This window comes from Cryptomeria japonica, chromosome 4 (genome assembly GCF_030272615.1).
Source record: "Cryptomeria japonica chromosome 4, Sugi_1.0, whole genome shotgun sequence".
Lineage (NCBI taxonomy): Eukaryota > Viridiplantae > Streptophyta > Pinopsida > Cupressales > Cupressaceae > Cryptomeria > Cryptomeria japonica.
The window spans coordinates 45,379,119-45,405,275 of record NC_081408.1 but is presented as its reverse complement, the minus strand read 5'-3'; the positions used below and the strand labels follow the sequence as shown (position 1 = coordinate 45,405,275).

The window sequence follows — 26,157 nt, the reverse complement described above, 5'->3', positions numbered from 1 at the left end:
GTAGTTCAACACTTCTCTGGATTGTAGTCTGGATTTATATGTAGTCAGTGAGGCTCCTTTTATGATGAGTAGTGTGCTCTAGGTTGTTGGCCTTCCTACAAGTGTCGGCCCCTCAATTGTAATCTGCATACTTACTGCATAAGTATTATCTGACTGTGGGTAGGCTTCCCACCGTGGTTTTTCCCTTTACCGGGTTTTCCACATACAAATCTTGGTGTTATGTAGATGGCTTTTATTCTGTAATTATTGCTTATGATTCATTGGTTTAACTACTATTCTGGTAATAATATTTTGGGTTTTGGTATTAAAGTTTAAATAGCTAATGATTCCAGTAATCTATGACAACTGATTCACCCCCCCCCCCCTCTCAATTGTCTTTTGGTTATCTGAACTGTCTAACAGCTTAACCACTTGAGGAGATCCGATGGCAACTGCATCTAGTTCTACATTCAATCCCTATCGGAAGGAGAGTCCTAGATTTTATGGTACAAATTACAATATATGGAATAAACTAATGAAGATTCATCTAAGATGTCTTGGAGCTGAAGTTTGGGAGATAGTGGAGAAAGGGTATATACCTCATGATCCTAATTTTGGAACACCGATACCTGTTGATGAATAGAAGAGAGATGAAAATGATTTTAGAGAAAAGGAAGCATTGCTAAGTGCCCTATCTAATGAAAATTTATTGAATGTCATAGAGTTGGAGAATGCAAAGCTGAACTGGACAAAGCTTGAAACTCTTTATGAAGGTGACCAAGCAGTAAAGATTGCAAAACTTGAAGGTTTCTGGGTGAGATATGAAACTTTGAAGATAGAAGAAGATGAGAAGATAAGTTCTTTCATGAATAGAGTGAATGAGATTGTCATGGGAATCAAATGTTGCGGTGGATCAGTCAATGAGGATGAGGTTGTGTCAAAGATCCTGAGAGTTATACCTCTGACTTACAAGATGAAGGCTACTGCAATTAATGAACTTCGGACAATGTCAAGTACCCCTGTTACCAGAGATACATTACTTAGGAAATTGACTTCTTTTGAGCTTTAGGAACTTGGAGATTAGAGTGCTACTAAAATAGAGACTGCATTTAAAGCATCTACCTCTGGTAAGCAAAAGATAGATTGGAAGGAGTTATATGTTAAAGATTTGGAAGACATTGAGAGAGAAGACTGAGAACTTGAAGAATTGGAAGCCCCAATTGCGAGAAGAATCCCTAAAGGACCGGCTGGAAGTAAGTATGAAGGAAAAGTACATTTTAAATATTTTTCATGCAATAAGATTGGTCATTTTTCTTTAGATGTCCTAAGAGAGCTGCTAGGAATAAAGAAAGATTTATGAGGAATTATAAGCCTAATCTAGAATATCAGAACAAACTTGGATTTAAAAGGAATAAGGATAAATCATGTTATTATGTTGGTGATGATGATTTTGGTAATATTGATGATGATGATGATGACGAGGAGGATGATGATGATGATGATGATGATGATGATGATGATGATGATGAGCCTATTAGTGGATCCAGTAATGGAAGCCCCAGTAATTGGGTCTTTATTGCTATCAAGGATGATTCTCTGGAACCCATCATTAAAGCAACTCATCCTGAGGAGAAGGCTTTAGTTGTTAAAATTGAAGAAAAGGATGAATGGGTTATAGACAGTGGATGCTCACATCACATGACTGGTGACAAGAGGAAGTTCTTAACTCTGCAAGAATTTGATGGCGGACTAGTTAGATTTGGAGACAACAAGGCATGTAGGATCAAAGGCAAATGAACAATATCCTTGGACAGTAAGACTAATATTGACAATGTTTATTATGTTGAAGGATTGAAGCATAATGTTTTGAGTGTAGGTCAAATGGTGGAAGAGGATTTCATTTGCAATTTGAGGATGGTAAATACAATATTATCAATAGATATGGATTGGATAATGCATCTAGAACTTAGACCAAATGAAACATCTTTCATCTAAACTCTGGTGAGAAAGATTGCTTGATTGCTCAGGTTGAAGAAAGCTAGTTATGGCATAAGAGTATGTGTCATGTAAACTTTGATTGCATAGTCAATATTAGTTCAACACAAGATGTCAGAGATTTTCCCAAGATTGTTAAACCTCACAATCCGATATGTAGAGAATTTCAAATGGGTAAGCAAGTTAGAATATCTTTCAAAAGCATACATGATAGATCTAATGAAATTCTTGATCTTATTCATACTGATTTGTGTGGATCGGCAAGGACTAAAAGTTTTCAAGGTGATAGATATTTTATGCTTCTTATTGATGACTATTCTAGAATTATGTGGGTTGCATTTTTGAAAGCAAAATCTAAAGCTCTTGAGAAATTAAAAATTTTCAAAGCTATGGTTGAGATAGAAACAGGATTGAAGATAAAATGTTTAAGATCAGATCAAGGCAGTGAGTTTACATCTGATGATTTCAACAACTTTTTTGAGAAGTATGGAATCATAAGATAATATTTTGCACCTAGAACCCCACAACAGAATGGAATAGTGGAAAGGAAGAACAAAACTATCTTAGATGTTGCAAGGACAATGATGATGGAAGTCAAATTGCCTAATATATATTAGAGAGAAGTTGTCAATACAGTTGTATACACTTTCAACAGAGTACACATAAAAGGTGATACCGATAAGACTCCTTATTAATTGTGGTTTGGTCATACTCCTACTGTTAGATACTTCAGAATTTTTGGAAGTAAATTTTACATTAGAAGAGATGATGCATTACGAAAATTTGATCCTAGAAGTGATGAAGGTATATACTTGGGTTATTCCATAGAGAGAAAAGCATATAGATGTTATAACAAAAGATTGAATAGGATAATGGAAAGCATAAATGTCAAAGTGGATGAGCAGGATAACAATCATATCAAATCATATGACTGTGGAACAGAAGATAAATTTGTCAGATTAGAACCAACCATGCAAGAATTAGTTCAGAGCATAGATCCTATTGCTCTGGTAACATCAGAAAATTCCACAGTGACTGATGAAGGGCAAAAAGAATTAGAAATTCAAAACATTCAGAAAACACCCAGGTATGTGAAGTTGAATCATTCTGAAGATCAAATCATTGGAGATAAAAGGAAAGGTGTGATTACTAGAAGAAGGTTGTTGTTGAAGAGGTATGTTTAATTTCTCAAACTGAACTGGAATATTTTATTTAAGCAAGTAAGGATGAGAATTGGATGAAAGAAATTGAAGAGGAATTAGATCAGATAGAAAAAAATAAGACTTGGGAATTGGTTCCTACACCTAAAAAAAAGAACAATATTGGAACTAATTGGGTTTTCAGGAATAAGTTAAATGAGGAAGGTCAAGTTGTGAGAAATAAATCTAGACTGGTTTGCAAAGGTTATTCACAGGAAGAAGGAATTGATTATGATGAAACTTATGCTCCGGTTGCAAGAATTGAAGCAATAAGACTATTTCTTGCCTATGTTGCACACAATAACTACAAGGTATATTAGATGGATGTCAAATGTGCATTTCTGAATGAAGATCTTGAAGAGAAAGTCTACATTGAGAAGTCTGATGGATTTTCTTTATCAGAGGACAAGGACATCTCCATCAATTAATTTGCTTCGAAAACTATGTCAGAAGATCATACTAATGTTTATCCTATAGTTTATCTTAATTTATTTATTATAATATTTTCTTTCTATTTATACATTTTTCTGATTGGTTGGTGTACATTTTCCTGGGCTTTTTGCTTTTTTCTTTAAAATAAAAATAGATGACCAATAAAAAATGAGAAGAGAAAAAAATTCAGATAATTTTCAAATGTCTTGGTAAAATTGAAATTTTCATCCCATTAATTCAAAAACAGTTGCCATGGGATATTTTTCTCCTTTTTAACGAATTATTTCTGTTCAGTTTGGAAGCCCATTGCTCCCATCTTGCGAAAGGGGAAAAGATAATAGTCAACGTGGTGAAAATCCTTTTTTCAAGATTATGAAGAGAGAGTGAGAGCAACTACATACCTATAATGTGTTTAAATGCTACTAGTATGTTTCTTAGCATCTATGAGCTCCATTGTTTAATGGTAACAAATTTACAAATTTTTTAATTAAATTATATTTATTTAAAATTAAAAATTATTTTTTATTATTTTATATTTGTATTTTATTTAAATTAACAATTTTTTTTTAATATTTTATATTAAATTTTAAATTATATCATATTTTATTTCTATTGATTTTATATATATAATATTTTATTGATGAATTTATTATATTTTACTTTTTAAAACTAATAATATAGATTATATTGTATGGTCTATGATTTCAATTGTTTATCATATTTGTTAAATAGTTTTAATTTTATAATTAAAATTAAATATATCTATTTTTAATTTAATAATTTATAGTATTGTTATATTTCAAAAATATTATTATATTATTAAATTTTATATTTATATTAATTTTTTTTGTGTTTGAATTTAATTTATTAGTAATGGTAGTAAGTTTACATAAACTAGCATATCAACATGAGAGAGATCAAATCATGATTAAAACTTCTATTCAATTTTTCCATTATTTCACTTAAATAATACACCTTAATAATGGAACGAACCTTTTCACCATGATTACATTATTTTATCAATGTGAATATTTTTTTATTTCTTTTGATGAATAGGCCTTCTTTATTAGATAATAATTTTAAAGTACATATTCACAAAAAAAGGTTGGGGGATACAAGATCACCCCGCGAGAGTCACACGGCAAGAAGCTGGAGACAAAAAGTAAAGCTATTCATCAAAAAATTTCCTTGAGTAGCCAAAGCAATGGTAGTTGGGGGGGGGGGGATCTAGATCATCTTTCTTGCCCCATACATTAGCGGCGCCAGGAGTTGAGTCCGACACAGACCATCCATCTTCTGGGTCTTTTTCTTTTTCTCCTTCCTCCCACCTAGGAGGCAAAATAGCCAAAGCCAGGAGAGGAAACTCGGAGGTGGTGGCAGTAGGCCACCCAGAGCCATCACCGATAGCAGGAGCCAAAGTAACAGGAGCAACAGAAGGCCACCTCGAGGCAGAGTCACAATGCGGAGGAGAAGCTGAGTGACGCCTCCACACGTTATCTCTCCCACTAGAGAAGTGATGAGGACCCTGGGATTGCAAGGTCTGAGAAGGTCGAGCAGAGGAACTTTGGCCACGACGACGGCCATGGGGCGGAGTGCGCTCAATAGAAATAGAATCTGGAGGCACTCTGGCAACTGTACAAGGGGCATTGCACCAATGCTGAAGGAGCTCCTGTAAGTGGCCCACCTAAAGAGCCACTTTATTTGCTTGTACCTGAATCTACATTAAAACATTATTACAAATGCAAGCTTTAGCATAAAGAGAGACATTAATATCCAAAGAGCTGTGAGTAAAAAGAACAACTTTTCTAACTTTCCAAAGAGTAAATAAGATCTCCATTCTAAAAGTATGCCATATCTGGGAAAACTTGAAGAGGATTCTAGGTGAATCTTCCCGAAGAGTTATATGCCAAGAAAAGGGCTCAGGCCGAAAAGGTTGAAAGAAATCATGGATCTAGCTCCAATATTGTTGAGCTCTTCTACAAAACCAAAAAATGTGCATAAAATTTTCTGGGTGTACACAAAAAGGAAACCGGGGATCAGGAATCCCTAAATGCTTAAGTCTAAAACCCAAAGGCAACCCTTGAAAAAGAACACACCAAGCAAAGTGTGCAATCTTGGGTTCAGTGGTGGCATACCAGACAACAAGAAACCCAAGTCTCTAGGATTTCTGAGAAGACAGCAAATGCCACTGCTGATTAAGAATATAGACCATAGGAAAATGGGGTACCAACCAGAGATAACCCATTTTGGGTTTGTAGCTAGTGAAAGGAGTCCAAGGATACCACTTCCAATCCTTCCACCAAGGTCTGACAAACTGAATGTCAAGCTTATGTAACAAATGTGAGGGTAAGGCCGAAAGCAGAAGGTCATAAGTTTGTCGATCAAGTCGAGACAGATGAAACTGGACCTGGAGGTCATCCCATGACCAGAAACTCATAGAAACTCTAGAAAATAGGTCCTTAGGTGATCGAATGCCGCATTTGTGAAAATGCAGAGCAGTAACACCCTGAATTTTGGCCAATAGTAACCCTTGCACCTAAAAAAGAGGTGATCACCAGAGGTTGTGTTGATTCATGGAGATCCCATCACGAAAACCATCACACCCACCGAAGCCAAGGCTTAATAGCTTCCCAAGCACGCCAGATGCTTTTAACAACAAAAGTACCCTGGATCTGAACTGGCTCTTTCATAATGAGAAGGGTTTAAAAACCAATCCCCTTCCAAGTTGGCCTATTGGCAGGAAACCCCGAAGAAATGCAATGCTAAAGAAGGATTTTCCAAGCCTCGTTGCCAGATAAGGCTTTGATGATCCATTTAGCACATAAAGCAAGCCCTTGTTTTTGGATAGAAATAAGGTCGAGCCCTCCGGACTCCTTGGGAAGGCAACAATACTCCCAAGCGACTCTGTGAAAACCTTGATGGTCAGAACTAGAGGCCCAAAGGAAAGCCTGTAGAAGTCTTTCTAACTTCATGTAAGAGGCCTTAGAAGGAGCCCAACATGAAGAGTAATAGACATGAGTGGCAACCAAAACCTTTGAACAAATTTAAAATTTTCTAGCCAGAGAGAGAGGCTTGGTTATCTAATAGGCTAATTTTTTCTCAATCCTGGCTAAAACAACATTCCAAAGATCCATAGACAAAACTTGAAAGGCAAAAGGAATGCCCAAAAAGAAAAAAATTTCTCCATGTTACCTATAACATTGCATCTTGTGCCATTGAATGGTCGAGCTAGAAGCCAAGTAAAAAAAGTCCGGACATTGAAGAGCACCCTGAACATTATCTTCTTCCTCAATGAGAGTGAGAAAGGAGTCATCCACAAAATGGCTATTGACAAGTTGAGAAGGTGACTCAGGTAGGGAGATTCCACGGACATGCCTAATAGAGATGTCGTTAGCAAGTAAGTACCCAAAAACCCTCTACCACAAGAACATATAAAGTAGGAGCCAGAGGACAACCCTGGCGAATGGATCTGAAAAGACCAAAAGCCTCAGACTGACGATCATTGATGGTGATACAGGCCGAGGCATCTCTGAATAACATCTAGATAGACTGAATAAATCTGGGTCCGAAGCCAAGTGCGTTGAGCATAGCCAAAATAAATGTCCACTCAATATGATCATACGCTTTAGCAAAGTCAATCTTAAGGAAGATTGCCCGCTATTTGGAGCTTCGGGCCTAGTCCATCCCTTCCCAAACATCAATAATATTATCTAGAATAAACCTGGACTTGATAAATCCATTCTTCTCCAGATGAACAATCAAGGGTCGAAGATGACGAATCTTGAGAGCCAAGGCTTTGGCAATGATCTTATATGAGACATTGAGAAAGGTAATAGGCCTTCAATTGCAAATGTCCTTCGGATCCCTAACCTTAGGGATAAATTTGATGTTTCCTTGGTTAAGCATCTTTCCCAGGGACTGGGAATGAAAAGCTTCAAGGTAGACCTTATGTAGGTTAGGAACAACACAAGGCCAAAGGGCTTTGTAGAACTTGCAAGGGAAACCATCACACCCAGGGGCTTTATCATCTGCCATAGAAAAAATGGCTTCCTTGAGATCATCAATGGTCAATAAGAGAACACAAAAGGTCTGCTGAGACTTGGAAATCCTTTTGGGAACAATAGTTAAGCAATCTTGCAAAGCTTGGGCTTTGGCCAGAGAGTTTCACTACGCTGTGAACACCTTCTCATAATGATAGACAAAAGATTGCAAAATATCAGGCAACTCGGTGATAACAACATACCCCTCTTTGATTTTCTTAATTCCTAGAGAGGTATGACGAGCACACAAAGCGAGGTAAAATTATTTGGAGAGGTATCACCAACCTTGAGCCAATGTAACCTGGCTTTGATTTGAGCTCCTCTGGCAGAGTAATTATTTGCAACTTGTTTCTGATGATGGAGCTAGGCTAATCAAAGTTGCAGGTTAGAATCAAAAGGATTCAAATCCAGAGCTTCTGTGGCAGCACGAAGATCTTTGGTGGTTGTATCATACGAGCGCTTGTGGTACAAGGAAAGTTGTCTACCATAAATGCATAGAAACCTCGCAGAGTGGGTAATAGCATCATTCCACCATACAATCCAACCAGTGTGATGATGAGGCCTTGGTTCCAAATTCCAGACCCTTTGAATGTGGGCCATCATGGCCTGATGATGCAAGAGAGATGTGTTGAGGTAAAACTACGTCTTGCAAGGATGCGACCTAGCTGACTGCCATTCAATGATAAACTTTATGGGGAAGTGATTGGACAATGTCACATCAACAAGAGGAGTGCCGAGCAGATCTTGATCTTCAGAAAAAGAAAAAAAATTCTATGTAGTTATCGTAGCACGATCAAGCCTTTTAAATATTTTGTCTGAACCAGCTCTGAAATTAGACCAAGTGTGCCAGACCCCACCTAGGTGGCAATAGTTGGTGTTGGGGTTGAAAAGTCCCAACTTATTACGCATGTAGTACCAGGCTTCCCTCTCGCCAACTATCCATCGAAAAGGCAAAATTTCGTCCTTATCAATTGCCACCTCAACCATATTGAAGTCACCACACATGACTCAAGTTGCAAGTGGTCGATTGCCAACAATCCAACACCATAAGTGTGATCTATCAACCACATCATTGGGAGCATAAACATTAATAATCCCAATAGAATGATTATTGATTGACAACAAAACCCATACAACATGCTGCATGGGATCAAAATTGTGAGAAATAACCGCAGAAAGCCAATGAGGTGAAAGGAGAGTAGCAACTCCATCTCGACCAGCCTCATGCTAGGAAGCAAAAACAAGGCTATCTGGTCAAATATCACGACATGCAACAATAAGCATGAAACCAACAATTCTAACTTCCTGAAGGTAGAGAACATCCAGGCCTAAAAACGTTCATGAACATCTCTAACATAATACTTTCTGGTGAGGTCTGTGAGACCTCGAACATTTCATGAGATGTAATTCATGAAAAATATTGCATGTCATCCTCATCCCCAAGAGAGGAGAAGCTATTGCACAAAAAAATGAATTGAGACTGGGAAGAGAGTCCCCATCGAAAATAACTCTTCTTTTTTTTGAAGCACCATCCACTATCTCAGCATGCCCAAAAGGGCTGCGAGAGCGGCACAGAGAGTGTGGAGCAGAAATCGCAGACACAGCCTGAGGAGTGCGAACCCAAGGGGGTCGAGCGACACCCTCAGAAGAATCCTTCCCTTGTTGGCCAGGGTTTGAAACCGAAGCTGACGACATAGAGACCACCTAGGCAGATAGTGCCTGCGTAGGAGGCTCTGTTGTCGGTTGAGAACTTGACCGAACGGGTGGCTTTTGGGCATAAGCCACATAGTTTTTGGCTTTGCGAACTACAGTGGTCCATTCATCCTTCTTAGCTCCCTCCACAGATCGAGAGTCGGTCTCCTTAACAGGGGGTTTTATTTTCAGTATAGCCGAGGGACAATTCCTGATTTTGTGTTCTGCCGATTGGCACCTCGACCAGCCTCATGCTGGGAAGCAAAAACAAGGCTATCCGGTCAAATATCATGACTTGCAGCAGTAAGCATGAAACCAAAAATTCTAACTTCCTGAAGGCAGAGAACATCTAGGCAGAAAACACGTTGACTAACATCTCTAACATAATACTTTCTGGTGAGGTCTATGAGACCTCGAACATTTCATGAGATGTAATTCATGAAAAATATTGCATGTCATCCTCATCCCCAAGAGAGGAGAATCTATTGCGCAAAAAACTAAACTGAGACTGAGAAGAGAGTCCCCACCAGAAATAACTCTTCTTTTTTCTGAACCACCATCCGCTATCTCAGCATGCCCAGAAGGGTTGTGAGAGCGACATAGAGAGTGTGGAGCAGAAATCACAGACGTAGCTTGAGGAGTGTGAACCCAAGGGGGTCAAGTGACGCCCTCAGAAGAATCCTTCCCTTGTTGGCCAGGGTTTGAAACCAAAGCCGACGACATAGAGACCACCTGGGTAGACAGTGCCTGCGTAGGGGCTCTGTCGTCGATTGAGAACTTGATCCAACGGGTGGATTTAGGGTAGAAGGCACATAGTTTTTTCCTTTGCGAACTACAATGGTCCATTCATCCTTCTTAGCTCCCTCCACAAGTCAAGAGCTGGTCTCCTTAACAGGGGGTTTTATTTTTGGTATAGCCGAGGGACAATCCCTGATTTTGTGTTCTGTCGACTGGCACCAATAGCAAGTGTTGGGAAGGTTCAAATAAAGCACCTTCTGGGTGAAGGTATTTCCATCCACTTGAATACCAATAGTTTCTTTTAGGTCGCGGGAAAGGTTGACCTCAACGCAGACCCTCTTTTGAGGGCGAGCATTTAAAAACCGGTCTGGTTCAAGACAAATAACTTTGCCAACAGACTGAGAAATAGTTTGCATGAAAGGCCAACAAGGAAAAGGAAGACCAGGGAACTCAACCCAGATCGGGACTTGCAACTTTTTGTCATCTGAGACAGAAAACTCTCGAGACCAATGTTGGAAAACCAGAAGGGAAGACGGAATGGTCCATGGCCCATGAGAGAGGATAGCCTCAACATGGGAAGGGCTCGAGAAGTGAACCAAAAAGAATCCCTTTGTGAGGCTTTGTACGCCATCAAGCCGGATCCATGAGGAGACCAGGCTTTGGTGACCCAGTCATGAAGCATGCTTTCAGGAGGGATCCTACCCACAAAATAACCTATCAAAGTGCATTTTTCAAGCCACTCACAGACATTATCAAAATCTTAAATAGGAAGCACAACATCAGGCGAGAACATACCTCATGAAACACTTTCAGAACAAATTTGCGAGGGCACTTATTCTGAGGTGCCATGAGGGTCTATCGCAGAAACTCCAGCACTAGCATTAGTTGTTGGGCTAAAGTTGGCCGAAGCCATAATAAACTCTAGAATCCCATAGTAAATGCGGTCTGAAAAAAGTAGTACACAACCTCAAACCCTAGCAGAGCTCATTCCTCAAACTTTGGGAGTGGTATCAATGTGAATATTTTAATATAACAACTTCTATAAAATTACATTGTATAGTATTTTAAAATTAGAAATCATTTTTGAATTAAATGATTGACTATAGAAAAAATCAGCGCCTTACAATTACTTGAAAAGTTAAAACCTATTTGATTTTAACTCAATTATAATCTCATAATATTTGAATACAATAATCAAATTAAAATCTAATACCTTATAAACAAACTCTCTCTTTTATGTCAATGCTTCACTTCACCACTTAACTATTACTCATTATATAATTTTGGAATGTGCCTCTCACAAAATTTAACATTTTTTCTTAGATATTAATGCACTAAAGGAGGCTTGGTGAATTGTCATTCAAGGCCTCTATAAAAGGATGCCATCTCCATTTATGTACTTATTTGGATCTACACACGATGTTTCTTCTTAACCACTAATAGAACTTAAATCATCTTTTTCATTGGTAACAAAAAATAATCAAAATTGGAGGCACCCTCACTATCTCCATAATAGGCTCTCTTTGTATTATCATATCCTACATAGATAAACACAAAAGCATAATTGGTAACAAACACTAGTAAAAAATCTTCACAACACATGCATTGATAGGTATGTAAATATGCTATACCATATCAAGACTCAAGTTCAAGAGGACCTTGTTATATGCACTATTATAATTTGCATACACAATTGATGTGTTGGGATGTGACTGAGCTTGTTTGTTCACTCTTGGAATGCATCCAAGTTGATCTCGATCTTCAATGGAGCCTAAAGACATTGCTATTGGTAGGCAACCTATGAGAATATTTTTTTGTTCTAATTATATGTAGCTCCTCCTTCAATTAATTTCTACATTTGAAAGACTAAAGACAAATCAATACAAGGTTTATTGAATTAAAGGATAAAAAGTTGTCTTATTCATTAAAAATAGAAATTTGTAAAATCTCAAGTGTTTGTGGATTAAAAAAATATTATTTTTATCAAAACTTGAGAATTAAAAGCAATCCCCCCTCTCTCGATCTATATCTTTGCATCTCTCCCTCTCTCACTCCCTCCTCATCCCCTATCTATCTTTCTATCTCTATTTCTCTCTCCCTTTCTCTTCCCATATATGTCTCTTCCCTTCTCTTTGTCTAGCCCTATATATCTTTATCTCTACTTCTCTTTATTTATCTATCTCTTTTTTTGTTTGTCTCACTCTATGGATCAAGTTCTCAATCGACGACAGAGCCTCCTATGTAGGCACTGTCGACCCAAGTGGTCTCTATGTCGTCCGCTTTGGTTTCAAACCCTGACAAGCAAGGGAAGGATTCTTCTGAGGGTGTCACTTGAACCCCTTGGGTTCACACTCCTCAAGCTACGTCTGTGATTTTTGCTCCACACTCTCTATGTCACTCTCGCAACCCTTCTGGGCATGCTGAGATAGCGGATGGTGGTTCAGAAAAAAGAAGAGTTATTTCTGGTGGGGACTCTCTTCCCAGTCTTAGTTTAGTTTTTTGCGCAATAGCTTCTCCTCTCTTGGGGATGAGGATGACATGCAATATTTTTCACGAATTACATCTCATGAAATGTTCGAGGTCTCACAGACCTCACCAGAAAGTATTATGTTAGAGATGTTCATCAACGTGTTTTCTGCCTTCAGGAAGTTAGAATTTTGGTTTCATGCTTACTGCTGCAAGTTGTGATATTTGACCGGATAGCCTTGTTTTTGCTTCCCAGCATGAGGCTAGTCGAGGTGCCAGTCGGTGGAACACAAAATCAGGGATTGTCCCTTGGCTATACCAAAAATAAAATCCCCTGTTAAGGAGACCACTGTAGTTCACAAAGCCAAAAACTATGTGGCTTCTGCCCAAAAGCCACCCGTTCGATCAAGTTCTCAATCGACAACAGAGCCTCCTATGCAGGCACTGTCTACCCAGGTGGCCTCTATGTCGTCTGCTTTGGTTTCAAACCCTGGCCAGCAAGGGAAGGATTCTTCTGAGGGTGTCGCTTGACCCCCTTGGGTTCGCACTCCTCAGGCTGCGTCTACGATTTCTGATCCACACTCTCTATGCCGCTCTTGCAACCCTTCTGGGCATGCTAAGATAGCGAATGGTGCTTCAGAAAAAAGAATAGTTATTTTCGGTGGGGACTCTCTTCCCAGTCTCAGCTCATTTTTTTGCACAATAGCTTCTCCTCTCTTGGGGATGAGGATGACATGCAATATTTTTCATGAATTACATCTCATGAAATGTTCGAGGTCTCACGAACCTCACCAGAAAGTATTATGTTAGAGATATTCGTCAACGTATTTTAGGCCTGGATGTTCTCTACCTTGAGGAAGTTAGAATTGTTGGTTTCATGCTTATTGTTGCATGTCGTGATATTTGACCAGATAGCCTTGTTTTTGCTTCCCAGCATGAGGCTAGTCGAGATGGAGTTGCTACTCTCCTTTCACCTCGTTGGCTTTCTGCGGTTATTTCTCACAATTTTGATCCCATGCAGCATGTTGTATGGGTTTTGTTGTTAATCAATAATCATTCTATTGGGATTATTAATGTTTATGCTCCCAATGATGTGGTTGATAGATCACACTTATGGTGTTGGATTGTTGGCAATTTGCCACCTGCAACTTCGGTCATGTGTGGTGACTTCAATATGGTTAAGATGGCAATCGATAAGGATGAAATTTTGCCTTTTCGATGGACAGTTGGCGAGAGGGAAGCTTGGTACTACATGCGTAATAAGTTGGGTCTTTTCAACCCCAAGACCAATTGCTGCCGCCTAGGGGGGGTCTGGCACACTTGGTCTAATTTCAAAGCTAGCTCAGACAAAATATTTAAAAGGCTTGATCGTGTTATGATAACTATGTAATCTTTTTTTTTCTTTTTTTGAAGATCAAGATCTGCTCGGCACTCCTCTCGTTGATGTGACATTGTCCAATCACTTCCCCATAAATTTTATCATTAAATGGCAGTCAGCTAGGTCGCATCCTTCCAAGATGCAGTTTTACCTCAACATGTCTCTCCTGCATCATCAGGCCACGATGGCCCACATTCAAAGAGTTTGGAATTTGGAACCAAGGCCTCATCATCACACTGGTTGGATTGCATGGTGGAATGATGCCATTACCCGCTCTGCGAGGTTTTTGTGCATTTATGGTAGACAACTTTCCTTGCACTGCAGGCACTCGTATGATGCGACCACCAAAGATCTTTGTGCTGCCATAGAAGCTCTTGACTTGAATCCTTTTGATTCTAACCTACAACTTTGATTAGCCTAGATTCGTCATCAAAATCAAGTTGCAAATAATTACTCTGCCAGAGGAGCTCAAATCAAAGCCAGGTTACATTGGCTCAAGGTGGGTGATAGGGCCTCCAAAGAATTTTACTTGGCTTTGTGCGCTCGTCATACCTCTCTAGGGATTAAGAAAATCAAAGAGGGGCATGTTGTTATCACCGAGTTGCCTGATATTTTGCAATCTTTTGTCTGTCATTATGAGAAGGTGTTCACGGCGTAGTGAAACTCTCCGGCCAAAGCCCAAGGTTTGCAAGATTTCTTAGCTATTGTTCCCAAAAGGATTTCCGAGTCTCAACAGACCTTTTGTGTTCTCTTATTGACCATTGATGATCTCAAGGAAGCCATTTTTTCTATGGCGAATGATAAAGCCCCTGGGTGTGATGGTTTCCCTTGCAAGTTGTACAAAGCCCTTTGGCCTTGTGTTGTTCCTAACCTACATAAGGTCTAACTTGAAGCTTTTCATTCCCAGTCCCTGGGAAAGATGCTTAACCGAGGAAACATCAAATTTATCCCTAAGGTTAGGGATCCGGAGGACATTTGCAATTGGAGGCCTATTACCTTTCTCAATGTCTCATATAAGATCATTGCCAAATCCCTGGCTCTCAAGATTCGTCATCTCCGACCCTTGATTGTTCGTCCGGAGAAGACTGGATTTATCAAGTCCAAGTTTATTCTAGATAATATTATTGATGTTTGGGAAGGGATGGAGTAGGCTCGACGCTCCAAACAGCGGACAATCTTCTTTAAGATTGACTTTGCTAAAGCATATGATCGTATTGAGTGGACATTTATTTTGGCTATGCTCAAAGCACTTGGCTTCGGGCCCAGATTTATTCAGTCTGTCTAGATGTTATTTGGATAGAAAATTTTAGATTTGTTTGAAGGTTTTGGTTGCCACTCATGTCTATTACTCTTCATGTTGGGCTCCTTCTAAGGCCTATTACATGAAGTTAGAAAGACTTCTGCGGGCTTTCCTTTGGGCCTCTGGTTTCGAGCATCAAGGTTTTCAAAGAGTCGCTTGGGAGTATTGTTGCCTTCCCAAGGAGTCCGGAGGGCTCGACCTTATTTCTATCCAAAAACAAGGGCTTTCTTTATGTGCTAAATGGATCATCAGAGCCTTATCTGGCAACGAGGCTTGGAAAATCCTTCTTCAACATTGCATTTCTTCAAGGTTTCCTGCCAATAGGCCAACTTGGAAGGGGTTTGGTTTTTAAACCCTTCTCATTATGAAAGACCCAATTCAGATCCAGGGTACTTTTGTTGTTAAAAGCATCTAGCGTGCTTGGGAAGCTATTAAGCCTTGGCTTCGGTGGGCGGGTGATAGTTTTCGTGATGGGATCTCCATGAATCAACACAACCTCTGGTGATCACCTCTTTTTTAGGTGCAAGGGTTATTGCTGGCAGAAATTTAGGGTGTTACTGCTCCGCGTTTTCACAAACGCGACATTCAAACACCTAAGGACCTATTTTCTAGAGTTTCTATGAGTCTCTGGTCATGGGATGACCTCCAGGTCCAGTTTCGTCTGTCTCGACTTGATCGACAGACTTATGACCTTTTGGTTTTGGCCTTACCCTCACATTTGTTACATAAGCTTGGCATTCAGTCTGTCAGACCTTGGTGGAAGGATTGGAAGTGGTATCCTTGGACTCCTTTCACTAGCTACAAACCCAAAATGGGTTATCTCTAGTTGGTACCCCATTTGCCTATGGTCTATATTCTTAACCAGCAGTGGCATTTAGAGTCTTCTCAGAAATCCTAGAGACTCGGGTTTCTTGTTGTCTAGTACGCCACCACTGAACCCAAGATTGCACACTTTGCTTGCTGTGTTCTTTTTCAAGGGTTGCCTTTGGGTTTTAGACTTAAGCATTTGGGGGTTCCTGATCCCCAGTGCCCTTTTTGTGGTCACCCAGAAAATTTTATGCACATTTTTTGGTTTTGTAGAAGAGCTCAACATTATTGGAGTTGGATCCATGATTTCTTTCAACCTTTTCGGCCTGAGCCCTTTTCTTGGCATATAACTCTTCGGGGAGATTCACTTAGAGTCCTCTTCAAGTTTTCCCAGATATGGCATGGTTTCAGAATGGAGATCTTATTTACTCTTTGGAAAGATAGAAATGTTGTTCTTTTTACTCACAACTCTTTGGATATTAATGTCTCTCTTTATGCTAAAGCTTGCATTTGTAATAATGTTTTAACGCAGATTCAGGTACAAGTAGATAAAGTGGCTCTTGAGGTGGGCCACTTACAGTAGCTCCTTCGACATTGGCGCAATGCCCCTTGTACGGTTGCTAGAGTGCCGCCAGATTCTATTTCTGTCGATCGCACTCCGCCCCATGGTCGTCATCGTGGCCGAAGTTCCTCTGCTCGACGTTCTCAAACCCCGCAGTCCCAGGCTCCTCGTTGCTCCTCTAGTGGGAGAGACAATGGGTGGAGGCGTCACTCGGCTTCTCCTCCACGTTGTGGCTCTGCCTCGAGGTGGCCTTCTATTGCTCCTATTACTTTGGCTCCTTTTGTCGGTGATGGCTCTGGGTGGCCTGCTGCCACCACCTCCGAGTTTCCTCTCATGGCTTTGGCTATTTCGCCTCCCAGGTGGGAGGAAGGAGAAGAAGAAAAAGAGCCAGAAGATGGATGGTCTGTGTCGGACCAGAGTCCTGGCCCCGCTAATGTATGGGGCAAGAAAGATGATCCAGATCCTCCCCCCTCAGCTGCCACTGCTTTGGCTGCTTGAGGAAATTTTTTGATGAATAGCTTTATTTTTTGTCTCCGACTTCTTGCCGTGTGACTCTTGCGGGGTGATCTTGTATCCCCCGACCTTTTTTGTGAATATGTACTTTAAAATTATTATCTAATAGAGAAGGCCTATTCATCAAATATATATATATATATATATATATATATATATATATATATATATATATATTCACATTGATAAAATAATGTAATCATGGTGAAAAGGTTCGTTCCATTATTAAAGGCGTATTATTTAAGTGAAATAATGGAAAAATTGAATAGAAGTTTTAATCATGATTTGGTCTCTCTCATGTTGATATGCTACTTAATGTAAACTTACTACCATTACTAATAAATTAAATTCAAACACAAAAAAAATTAATATAAATATAAAATGTAATAATATAATAATATTTTTGAAATATAACAATACTATAAATTATTAAATAAAAAATAGATATATTTAATTTTAATTATAAAGTTAAAACTATTTAACAAATATGATAAAAAATTTAAATCATAGACCATACAATATAATCTATATTATTAGTTTTAAAAAGTAAAATATAATAAATTCATCAATAAAATATTATATATATAAAATCAATAGAAATAAAATATTATATATATAAAATCAATAGAAATAAAATATGATATAATTTAAAATTTAATTTAATATATAATATTTAAAAAAAAATTGTTAATTTAAATAAAATACAAATATAAAATATTAAAAAATAATTTTTAATTTTAAATAAATATAATTTAATTAAAAAGTTTGTAAATTTATTACCATTAAGTAATGGAGCTCTTAGATGCTAAGAAACATACTAGTAGCATTTAAACACATTATAGGTATGTAGTTTCACCACGTTGACTATTATCTTTTCCCCTTTCGCGAGACGGGAGCAATGGGCTTCCAAACTGAACATAAATAATTCGTTAAAAAGGAGAAAAATATCCCATGGCAGCTGTTTTGGAATTAATGGGATGAAAATCTCAATTTTACCAAGACATTTGAAAATTATCTGAATTTTTTTTGTCTTCTCATTTTTCATTGGTCATCTATTTTTATTTTAAAGGAAAAAGCAAAAAGCCCAGGAAAATGTACACCAACCAATCAGAAAAATGTATAAATAGAAAGAAAATATAATAATAAATAAATTAAGATAAACTATAGGATAAACATTAGTATGATCTTCTGACACAGTTTTCGAAGCAAATTAATTGACGGAGATAAAGACATTAGTCTCCGCCTATATAGATAGGCGGGACTAACAAAGTACCAGTAGAAGGGGATAAAAACCCTTTTCTCATACCCAAAAACTGCTTATTACCCATGGTCTCCATTACAGGCACCTCAACCATTTTAGGAGTTTATCCTCTTCGTCTTTGTCATCCCCATCAGAAGGCAAGAAGTCAAAAGAAGACAGGGAAGGAGGAAAATCATTTAACTCTTCCTACAAAAAGCCATCCTCACTTCCAACCTTTTTACCAACAACCAGGGTTTCATGAGCAACAGAAACCCTTGTAACCCCATTAACAAGACAAGGGAAAACAGGGCCGCCATCAGAATCCCCATCTTCTTCTCCCTCTTTTAAGCCGCCCTTGTCATCATTTGCACCTTTGCTGCCATCTCCTGCTAGGGTTTGCATACCTCTCCTATTTCTCCCACCTTTCCCGTTACTCCCGCCCAACGTATATCTTCCGAGTCCATAGGAAGTTAAGAATGATAATAATAAGTTATTTTCCTCTCTGGCACTTCATTGGGGGATTGGGGCTTCAATGTTACTCCTTCGTATGGGCTTTGCTTTAGGCATAGGCAGGCACTGCCAGGGATAGACGGTTTCAGTGAGGCAAGTACCTTATTCGGAGCGTCGAACCAACATATTCTTTCTGCGACAGGAGCACCTGCGGTTTCTTTGCAATTATAGGGTGGAATTGGTTATACAATGAAGTGAATAATTCACTAAAACTTCACTATAATATAAAATATTGACAACATATAATTTGGTACTGACCCTCAAGATCTAACCAGACAAGACTTACATTTGACATGAAGAGTTGATTGTCAAATTCCAGGCGTCATATCAAGCATTAGTAGTAAACTTCATAAAAATGTAAGTTCAGACTTGCAACGTTGGAAATAGAATTGCAGGTCTCATATGAAATACCAGATAATAAGCCATATGCAAATTTAAGTAACAAATATTATTCTTGTGGTCTATTACCATTTGGCATTCACCATACTACTACAAAATGAGCCATATGTTCTCTCATTTTTTTTATTTTGAAAAATTGTAGGCCTGCCAACTTTGTTGGTGATGACTGAAGTTTAACATATTTCAGAGACACTCCCAAGACTGAAGTTCAACATATTTCAGAGACACTCCCATTACTGAAGTTTAACATATTTTTTTTGATTGAGAAATAACATGAATCCTAATTATATATTAATGTACATGAAATTATAAAGCTCCATGACACCTAAGCTGGAACATTGTTCTTTCTGTATAGTTCTTTCTTCTGGGCTGAGAAGCTTTCCAGAAAGAGATCTACCACATTCACCTCTCAATTGCCTCCACTGCAACCATTATCAGGCTGGACCAATAGGATTTAGTTAGATCACTGCACATCTGATAACAGGGCAGGTGCGTTTGAGGAGGTGAAAAATTGAATGAGCGCAAAGGAGAATAGATGGATTCGTCCATTTGATTAATGCTACACATAAACATGTCCAAATAAGATAAGGTTTAACTGAGAGATAAAAAACTAGTATTCCCTGAAGCTTTACTAGTACAAAACACCTGTTGGATCTGGGTAAACATGACAGGGAATAAATGAAAATATGTATGATAGATGTATCAAATGGTGCTTATGCATGGTAAGATTACGCTCAGCCAACTTGGATGTTTTACATGATCATGTCTTACAAGGACAGGATTCATCTATTTGATGAATGCTACACATCAACATGTCAAAACGAGAAAACATTTAACTGGGAGATAATAAAAAAACATAGTAATGCTCTGAAGCTGTACTAGTACAAAATACCTGTTAGACTTGTGTAATCAAGACAGACACTAAATGAAAAGATGTATAAGTGATGTATCATATGTCGCTTACCCTTGGCAAGGCAATGCTCAGCCATTTGGATGCTTTACATGATGCGGTCTGACAAAGCAGGCAAACGCCTAAAGAAATTGAGGATTGAAGCAGGCATTGGCTCTCTGAATCTTGGGTGGCGAAGGAAGTAGAAAGCAAGGCTTATCAAAACCATTTTGATATGGACAATGTACAAGATCATTGAGATCATGAAACATGTAGCAATAAACATTCCAGTAGAACGAGGATCTCTCCAACTTAGAAGGGCTTGGATTCTCTCTCCTTGTGAAGCAAAGTCACCCAACACTGTCTGTATCCTTGCAGCCAAGCTTCTCAGTCTATCATATCTCTTTCTAACGATTTCAGAATCCTTAGAACTCTGTAACGGGTCAAATTCTTCATCAAGATCATCTGGATCAACTGTGTCTGCATGTGAAATCCGGGTATCCATGTGTGGTGGCATTCTAGGCCGAAACCTGTAGTACCATGCACCTATGACAAAGACATAGAAGAAAACCGTTGGCACAATTAGTTCTGGATACCAGACAAGGATAAGGAAAAGGAAATGCACCAGTACTGTGGTGATTGGATTCTTCCACTGGCATATATCATCAATCCATTTGACAACAGATACAAAACCAGATATAACATTCATAATTCTGAACCAATTAGCCTTACTTCTCCTCATGCTCCACATATTAGAGTCTGTGTCCAACATATATTGCACCACCTCATGCCTCAAAGGTGGCTCAGCACGAGACAAACGCATTGCAACAATCTTCATTGCTATATTTCTTAGCATATCCTGTTGGGTTAGGCCCAAGGGATGTAGATAATGCATCTTTGGAAGTAATGGCTTATTGTATATCTGAACCACATCAAGCAATGAAGGACAAGAAAATCTTACTGCAATTTCAATATCTCCCATTTTTTTCACACCAGAAGGCAGAAGAACCAGCAATGGGTACGAGTTAGTGTAAATTCTATTGCTTTCAAGTGTAGAAATGCGAACCCGAACTTTCCCAATGCGAACATCCTTGAGGTCAGATGACTTCTGATCATGGCTGTTCATGTAAATGTGCCTGTTATCAAAGACTCCTAAGGTTAGAACAGTGCAGGGATCATAAACTTCCCATGTGTACTGTTCATTCCACCTTGGGTTAAAGCTATCAGTAATTGTTCTTGTTCTAATCCATTTCTGTCCGTACTTTGCCACACAATATGCATCTGTTGTACTCCTTCCTCCTTTTGTTTTCATTGGTAACATGTTTTTGGCTCCCAAAATTCCCAATTCCAAGTAGCCTAAAGCTGGTTTCCACAATTGTTTAGCAGTTGGTCTTAGATCACTACTGGAATGAGCAGCCTCATCCATCACATGATAGCCTCCATCAAAACACAAGCGTAGATGAAGTCTTCCATGATACTTTTGTTCTCCATTTGGTTTATCTAAATTGAACCACCTAGAACTTACCATACGGTCATCCACTCTTCTTTCAATCGCTGTTAAACCAACTAGGGCTTGACCTAGAGCTGTGGTGTCTTTATTATTTCCAGTATTAGGTCGATCTTCAATCAACAACATTAATGGTTCTTCAAAGGGTTCACCTGCAACAAACATCAAATCCTCATTCCAAACTGGGCTGGAAGTTCTATTATTGGAGGCTCTGGTTCTCAAAACCTGCATCCCTAACTGCACCCTCACCTTGAGCTCGGGAGATTTTACTTTTTCAGGAAACTCCAAGTCCTGAGCTTCAATCACATTAACCCTTAGATACCACAGTTTTGGAGAAACATAAACTTTTGACCTTGTATTAATCACACCTCCTGTATCAGACTGCCAAGCCTCTGGGAATGTTTCATCTGCTTGTGTTCCCATCCAAACAGCAAGCATAATATCTCCTCTGACTCTACCTTCCCCTTCCAATCTATACCACTGAGGAGCCAGAGGGCTATCTGGAGGGACCCTTGTTGGAACTTCTGAAAGATCAAAGCAGACTCCTCCAAGGAAATCATCCTTTGTACCAGTGTTTTCGTCCCATACAGAAATCTCCAAAGTTGGAGCTGCCTGAAGAGGGCCTTTGCCAAAGGCAAATATTTGATTCCACTCTGGAGATGAATTATTTTGTGTCTTCCGAGTTCGAACAACTTCACCTCCAACTCTAATTTTCACAAATGGATCTCCTGCATTGCCTGCAACAAACAATTTTTGTTTGAGAAACAAAATAGGATTATCAAACTACACATCGTGGTAATTAAGTTTTTTGAAGCCTGCAAGTAACATTTTCAATAAACAATAAAATCATTTCCTTGTTCATTTATTAAGTCTTGTGGTTGTGAGCAAAGAAAAGAAATAGCAAGCACCAACTAGAACAATGTTTCTTTCCTTGGCCCTGGCTTTTGCTTAATATATATCGGTTTACCACTTATTAATTAACAGGTCACTAAACAGTAAACTGCTGCTTCACTATGGAAATATCAAATGTGCATAGCACCATAACCTGGGAACTTCAGTTATACTCTGCAAGAATTGCCTACAATTATTAATATGAACTGCAGATGTTAGTTTGAACACAAAATCACCAGCAATAGATGCCCTAGTATGGAAATTTTAATTGACAAAACGTTTCGCAATCCAAGCCAAAATGTCAATGCATTTGCTGACATTCTAAATAGAAACCAACTGTATGCCTTCTGGAAATAAATCCCTAGCTAATACAGACTCTATCCTTGAACCCTAAATTATGCTTTCAATAGACTACACGTATTGCCTACATTACTAGGGAACAAAAAATTCACCTGTAGAATCTCTGGATGCAAGAGCTCTTGCTTTCACAATTCTAACAAAAAGATAATGCATTTTCTCAACCAAATCATATGTTGATCTCTCATCATTACGTCCAAAAGGAATATCCTTTGTGAAATATTCTGCCGACATGGATGGCAGTGGGGACATAGGTGGTCTCTCATAATGATGTATTGTCTTTTCTTTTGTTGGGGCCACTTCCTCGGGAGGCTTGACTTCTTCTGCTGGCTTATTCTCTGTAGTTGAGGGTGCTTCTGCTGGTGGAGTGTCAGCAGGGGGTGGTGCTTCAGAAGAGGGTGGCGCAGCTGCAGGGGCAGCTTCTGCAGGAGGAGCTTCAGCGGGAGCTGCTTCTGCAGGTGGAGGAGTTTCAGCTGGAGGAGCTTCAGCTGGCGGAGCTTCAGCAGGAGGGGCTTCACCAGGTGCTGCAGCAGCTGGGGCCTCTGCAGGTGGTTGCTCTGCGGGAGGAGCCTCTGCAGTGGGGGCATCTACAGGAGGAGCTGCTGCAGGGGGGGCTTCTGCAGGGGGCGCTGGAGCATCTGCAGGTGGTGCTGGAGGATCTGCAGGGGGAGCTGGAGTATCTGCAGGTGGGGCTGGAGCATCTGTAGGGGGGGCTTCTGCAGGTGGAGGGGCTTCAGCTGGTGGGGCTTCGGCTGGTGGCTGCTCTGCTGGTGGAGGATCAGGAGGCTTGATAGGTTCATCGAAGTAACATATTTTAAGTCCTAAAGCTCCCTTGACCGTACTAAACACAGATTTGTTCTGTAAAGTATAAAAAACCAAATTTTCATCACCCTTCTTGGGAAACTGGCTTCCAAGCAATTTCACTCTTCCCAAAAACGGGTTGCGTCCAACAGTAGTCTTCTTATCATTGTATACTTCTGCTTCCAATTCCTCCCCAATCATTGTTGTTGGATTATTTACAGTGAACTCCAGTTTTTCATTCCATGCAGGATTCAATTTTTTGGGTATTGTCTTTGTACGCTTGCATTGCCCATCAAAATCGACCATCACATATGCACTGATTGACCCCTCTCCATCCTTTGGTGGTAAATTGCGTGCCTCCACAACTTCCACAATGACCTTTCTTGTCGTCATACAGAGCAACTTATCTTTACTACTCTGTGGCCAAAACAGAAACAAGAAATATCAGCAAATTTTCTTTACTACTTTGTTATCAAAACAAAAACAAGAAATATCAGCAAGTTATCTTTATTACTGTGATGAAAACAAAAACAAGACATATCAGAACAACAGTGCCAAGATTTTATGGATTCTAGACCACTTGTAATCTCTCAAGGCTTTTGTAAATCACCTAGGAAAATAAACACACGTATCTTCTTGTTTACTTATGTCAAGGAAACTAATAAATCTAACTCTTCAATATAGAATTCTAAAGAAGACCACAAACAAAATCCCTGATAGTGTGCCTAACTTTCTTCAAAAATTAGTTCTTTTAAGCTACAATATATAAACTTAAAATTCAAAAATATGTGAAGAGATATTCTGCTAAATTTCTAAAATAGTTATAAAACTGTTGGGGTTTCAATCCTCACTATAGTATAAACTAATCCGTGAAGGATCCCCTCTCGGTGGGAATGCCCAGCAAAACTGATCGTAGGTCCTAGGGTCAAAAATAAAATATTTTCAGCTACACAAAGATGATTACCAGCAAAAGCCCAAAACCCATATCACCTGTAAAAGTCTGCTTATAAGCTTTTATGAGATGATAACTTCTCCAGGTTCAATCCACACTTGGGCAAAGGTCCAACCTCCTCAGCGTAGCAGCCAGAAATGCGAATTGTAAAGTTTAGGTTTGATTGACCTATTCATGTCCTAAAACAACGAAGAAAAAGCAAGAAACACCATTCATCGGCAATACTCAGTGTAATGGTCGGATCCATATTGCTTGTCAGGTATGGTAGCAAGGCTACATATACTATACATACCAGTATAAGGCCAAATCCAAACCCTAACTAATTGAGGATAACTGTTCTGCGAAATCAGAATACCTAAGTCACTATCTAGGACTGTTACTCCAATAAACACAGAAATATGGTTAGAATTCACCAACTAGGTCTATTACTGCAATACCCACAGAAAGATGATATCTCCTATATACTTTGACTGCTGCTGTACTAAAGCAGAAACTTTTCATTCTTTCACTATAAAACCAACCAGAAAGAACAAATCTTATGAGAAAACAAATCCATCTCAGATACTCTGCAACACATATACAACATTTCAATCATTGCTATCTCATGTTCTCATTTTTGTTTGTCTCAGGCAAAATTCTATTAAAACAGTATATAACTAGTGCTCATCATACGCACAAGATTGAATACAGTTTCTGGGGTACTCACCACTCAACCATTAGCATAGGTACATACTCAAATCACATGAAATGAATCAAAAACAACGAACTCAATGTAAGCAGCCATTAATTCCGCAAGCAACACACACCCAAAAAGGAAAACCTTCCAGAATTTCTTCTACTAACCTCTAGAAAGCTGATTTGCACAGTTCAACTCTTCACCAATATCAGCAACACCAAAAAGAAAACCTTCTCGAAATTCCTCTGGAATTGATGCCTCCAATTCACTCTAGACCAATATCAGCAGCATCAACATCAGATTCTTCAAGCTTCCATGCTATATAATAAATGTCTGTATCTCCAAAACTGCAACAACAGTTTAAGGCCCTCAAGATGGTGGTATTGGTACATGACCCCTTTCATCCCCATAATGCTCTCCTTGCTGTATCCTTTGCCACCTTTTTCTTTTCTTTTCAACGATCACGGAATAAAGTTCCTTGTACCCAAAAAAAGATGATTACGTATAAAGTAAATCGTAGAGCCTGCTGCCAAATGCAATGTGTGGAGGAATACTACCACACCGAGCATGGTCAATGTCATAGCTGTAAAAGTTGCATGGCTTCATTAACTTAATATATTTAGAAAGACAAAGTGTTGCTAAAGTCGACTTAGCTCTTAAGTTTTTGGCAAATTCATCACTTTTGACATCTGATATGGCGAGGAGGAAATCACGCATTAGTTATTTCCCATGACAAATATATGCTATTTATGTTTCATAGCATAACATGAGGGGAAAGCCATTGGATGCTTTTGGTCACTGTTGTCATATGAACCCCATTTGCAGGTTTTAATA

The 26,157-nt window shown here is 39.0% G+C and overlaps 1 protein-coding gene across 6 annotated transcripts; it reads right to left on the bottom strand.

Moving 5' to 3' along the window:
* Positions 1–18,225: 18,225 nt before the first annotated feature.
* Positions 18,226–25,801, bottom strand: LOC131056793 (FT-interacting protein 3). Of its 6 annotated transcripts, none has more exons than XM_057991059.2 (4): positions 25,491–25,800; positions 22,990–24,112; positions 20,215–22,383; positions 18,226–19,008 (listed from the first exon to the last, which is right to left on the bottom strand). In XM_057991059.2, the coding sequence occupies exons 2-3, from the start codon at positions 24,086–24,088 to the stop codon at positions 20,249–20,251; spliced, it is 3,234 nt and encodes a 1,077-aa protein (XP_057847042.2). In that variant the 5' UTR covers positions 24,089–24,112; positions 25,491–25,800; the 3' UTR covers positions 18,226–19,008; positions 20,215–20,248. The 6 variants fall into 6 exon arrangements, with proteins under 6 accessions (XP_057847042.2, XP_057847041.2, XP_057847045.2 ...); XM_057991058.2 differs by having other exon boundaries at positions 18,226–18,999; XM_057991062.2 differs by lacking the exon at positions 18,226–19,008 and having other exon boundaries at positions 19,279–20,685; positions 20,872–22,383; positions 25,491–25,801.
* Positions 25,802–26,157: the final 356 nt, after the last annotated feature.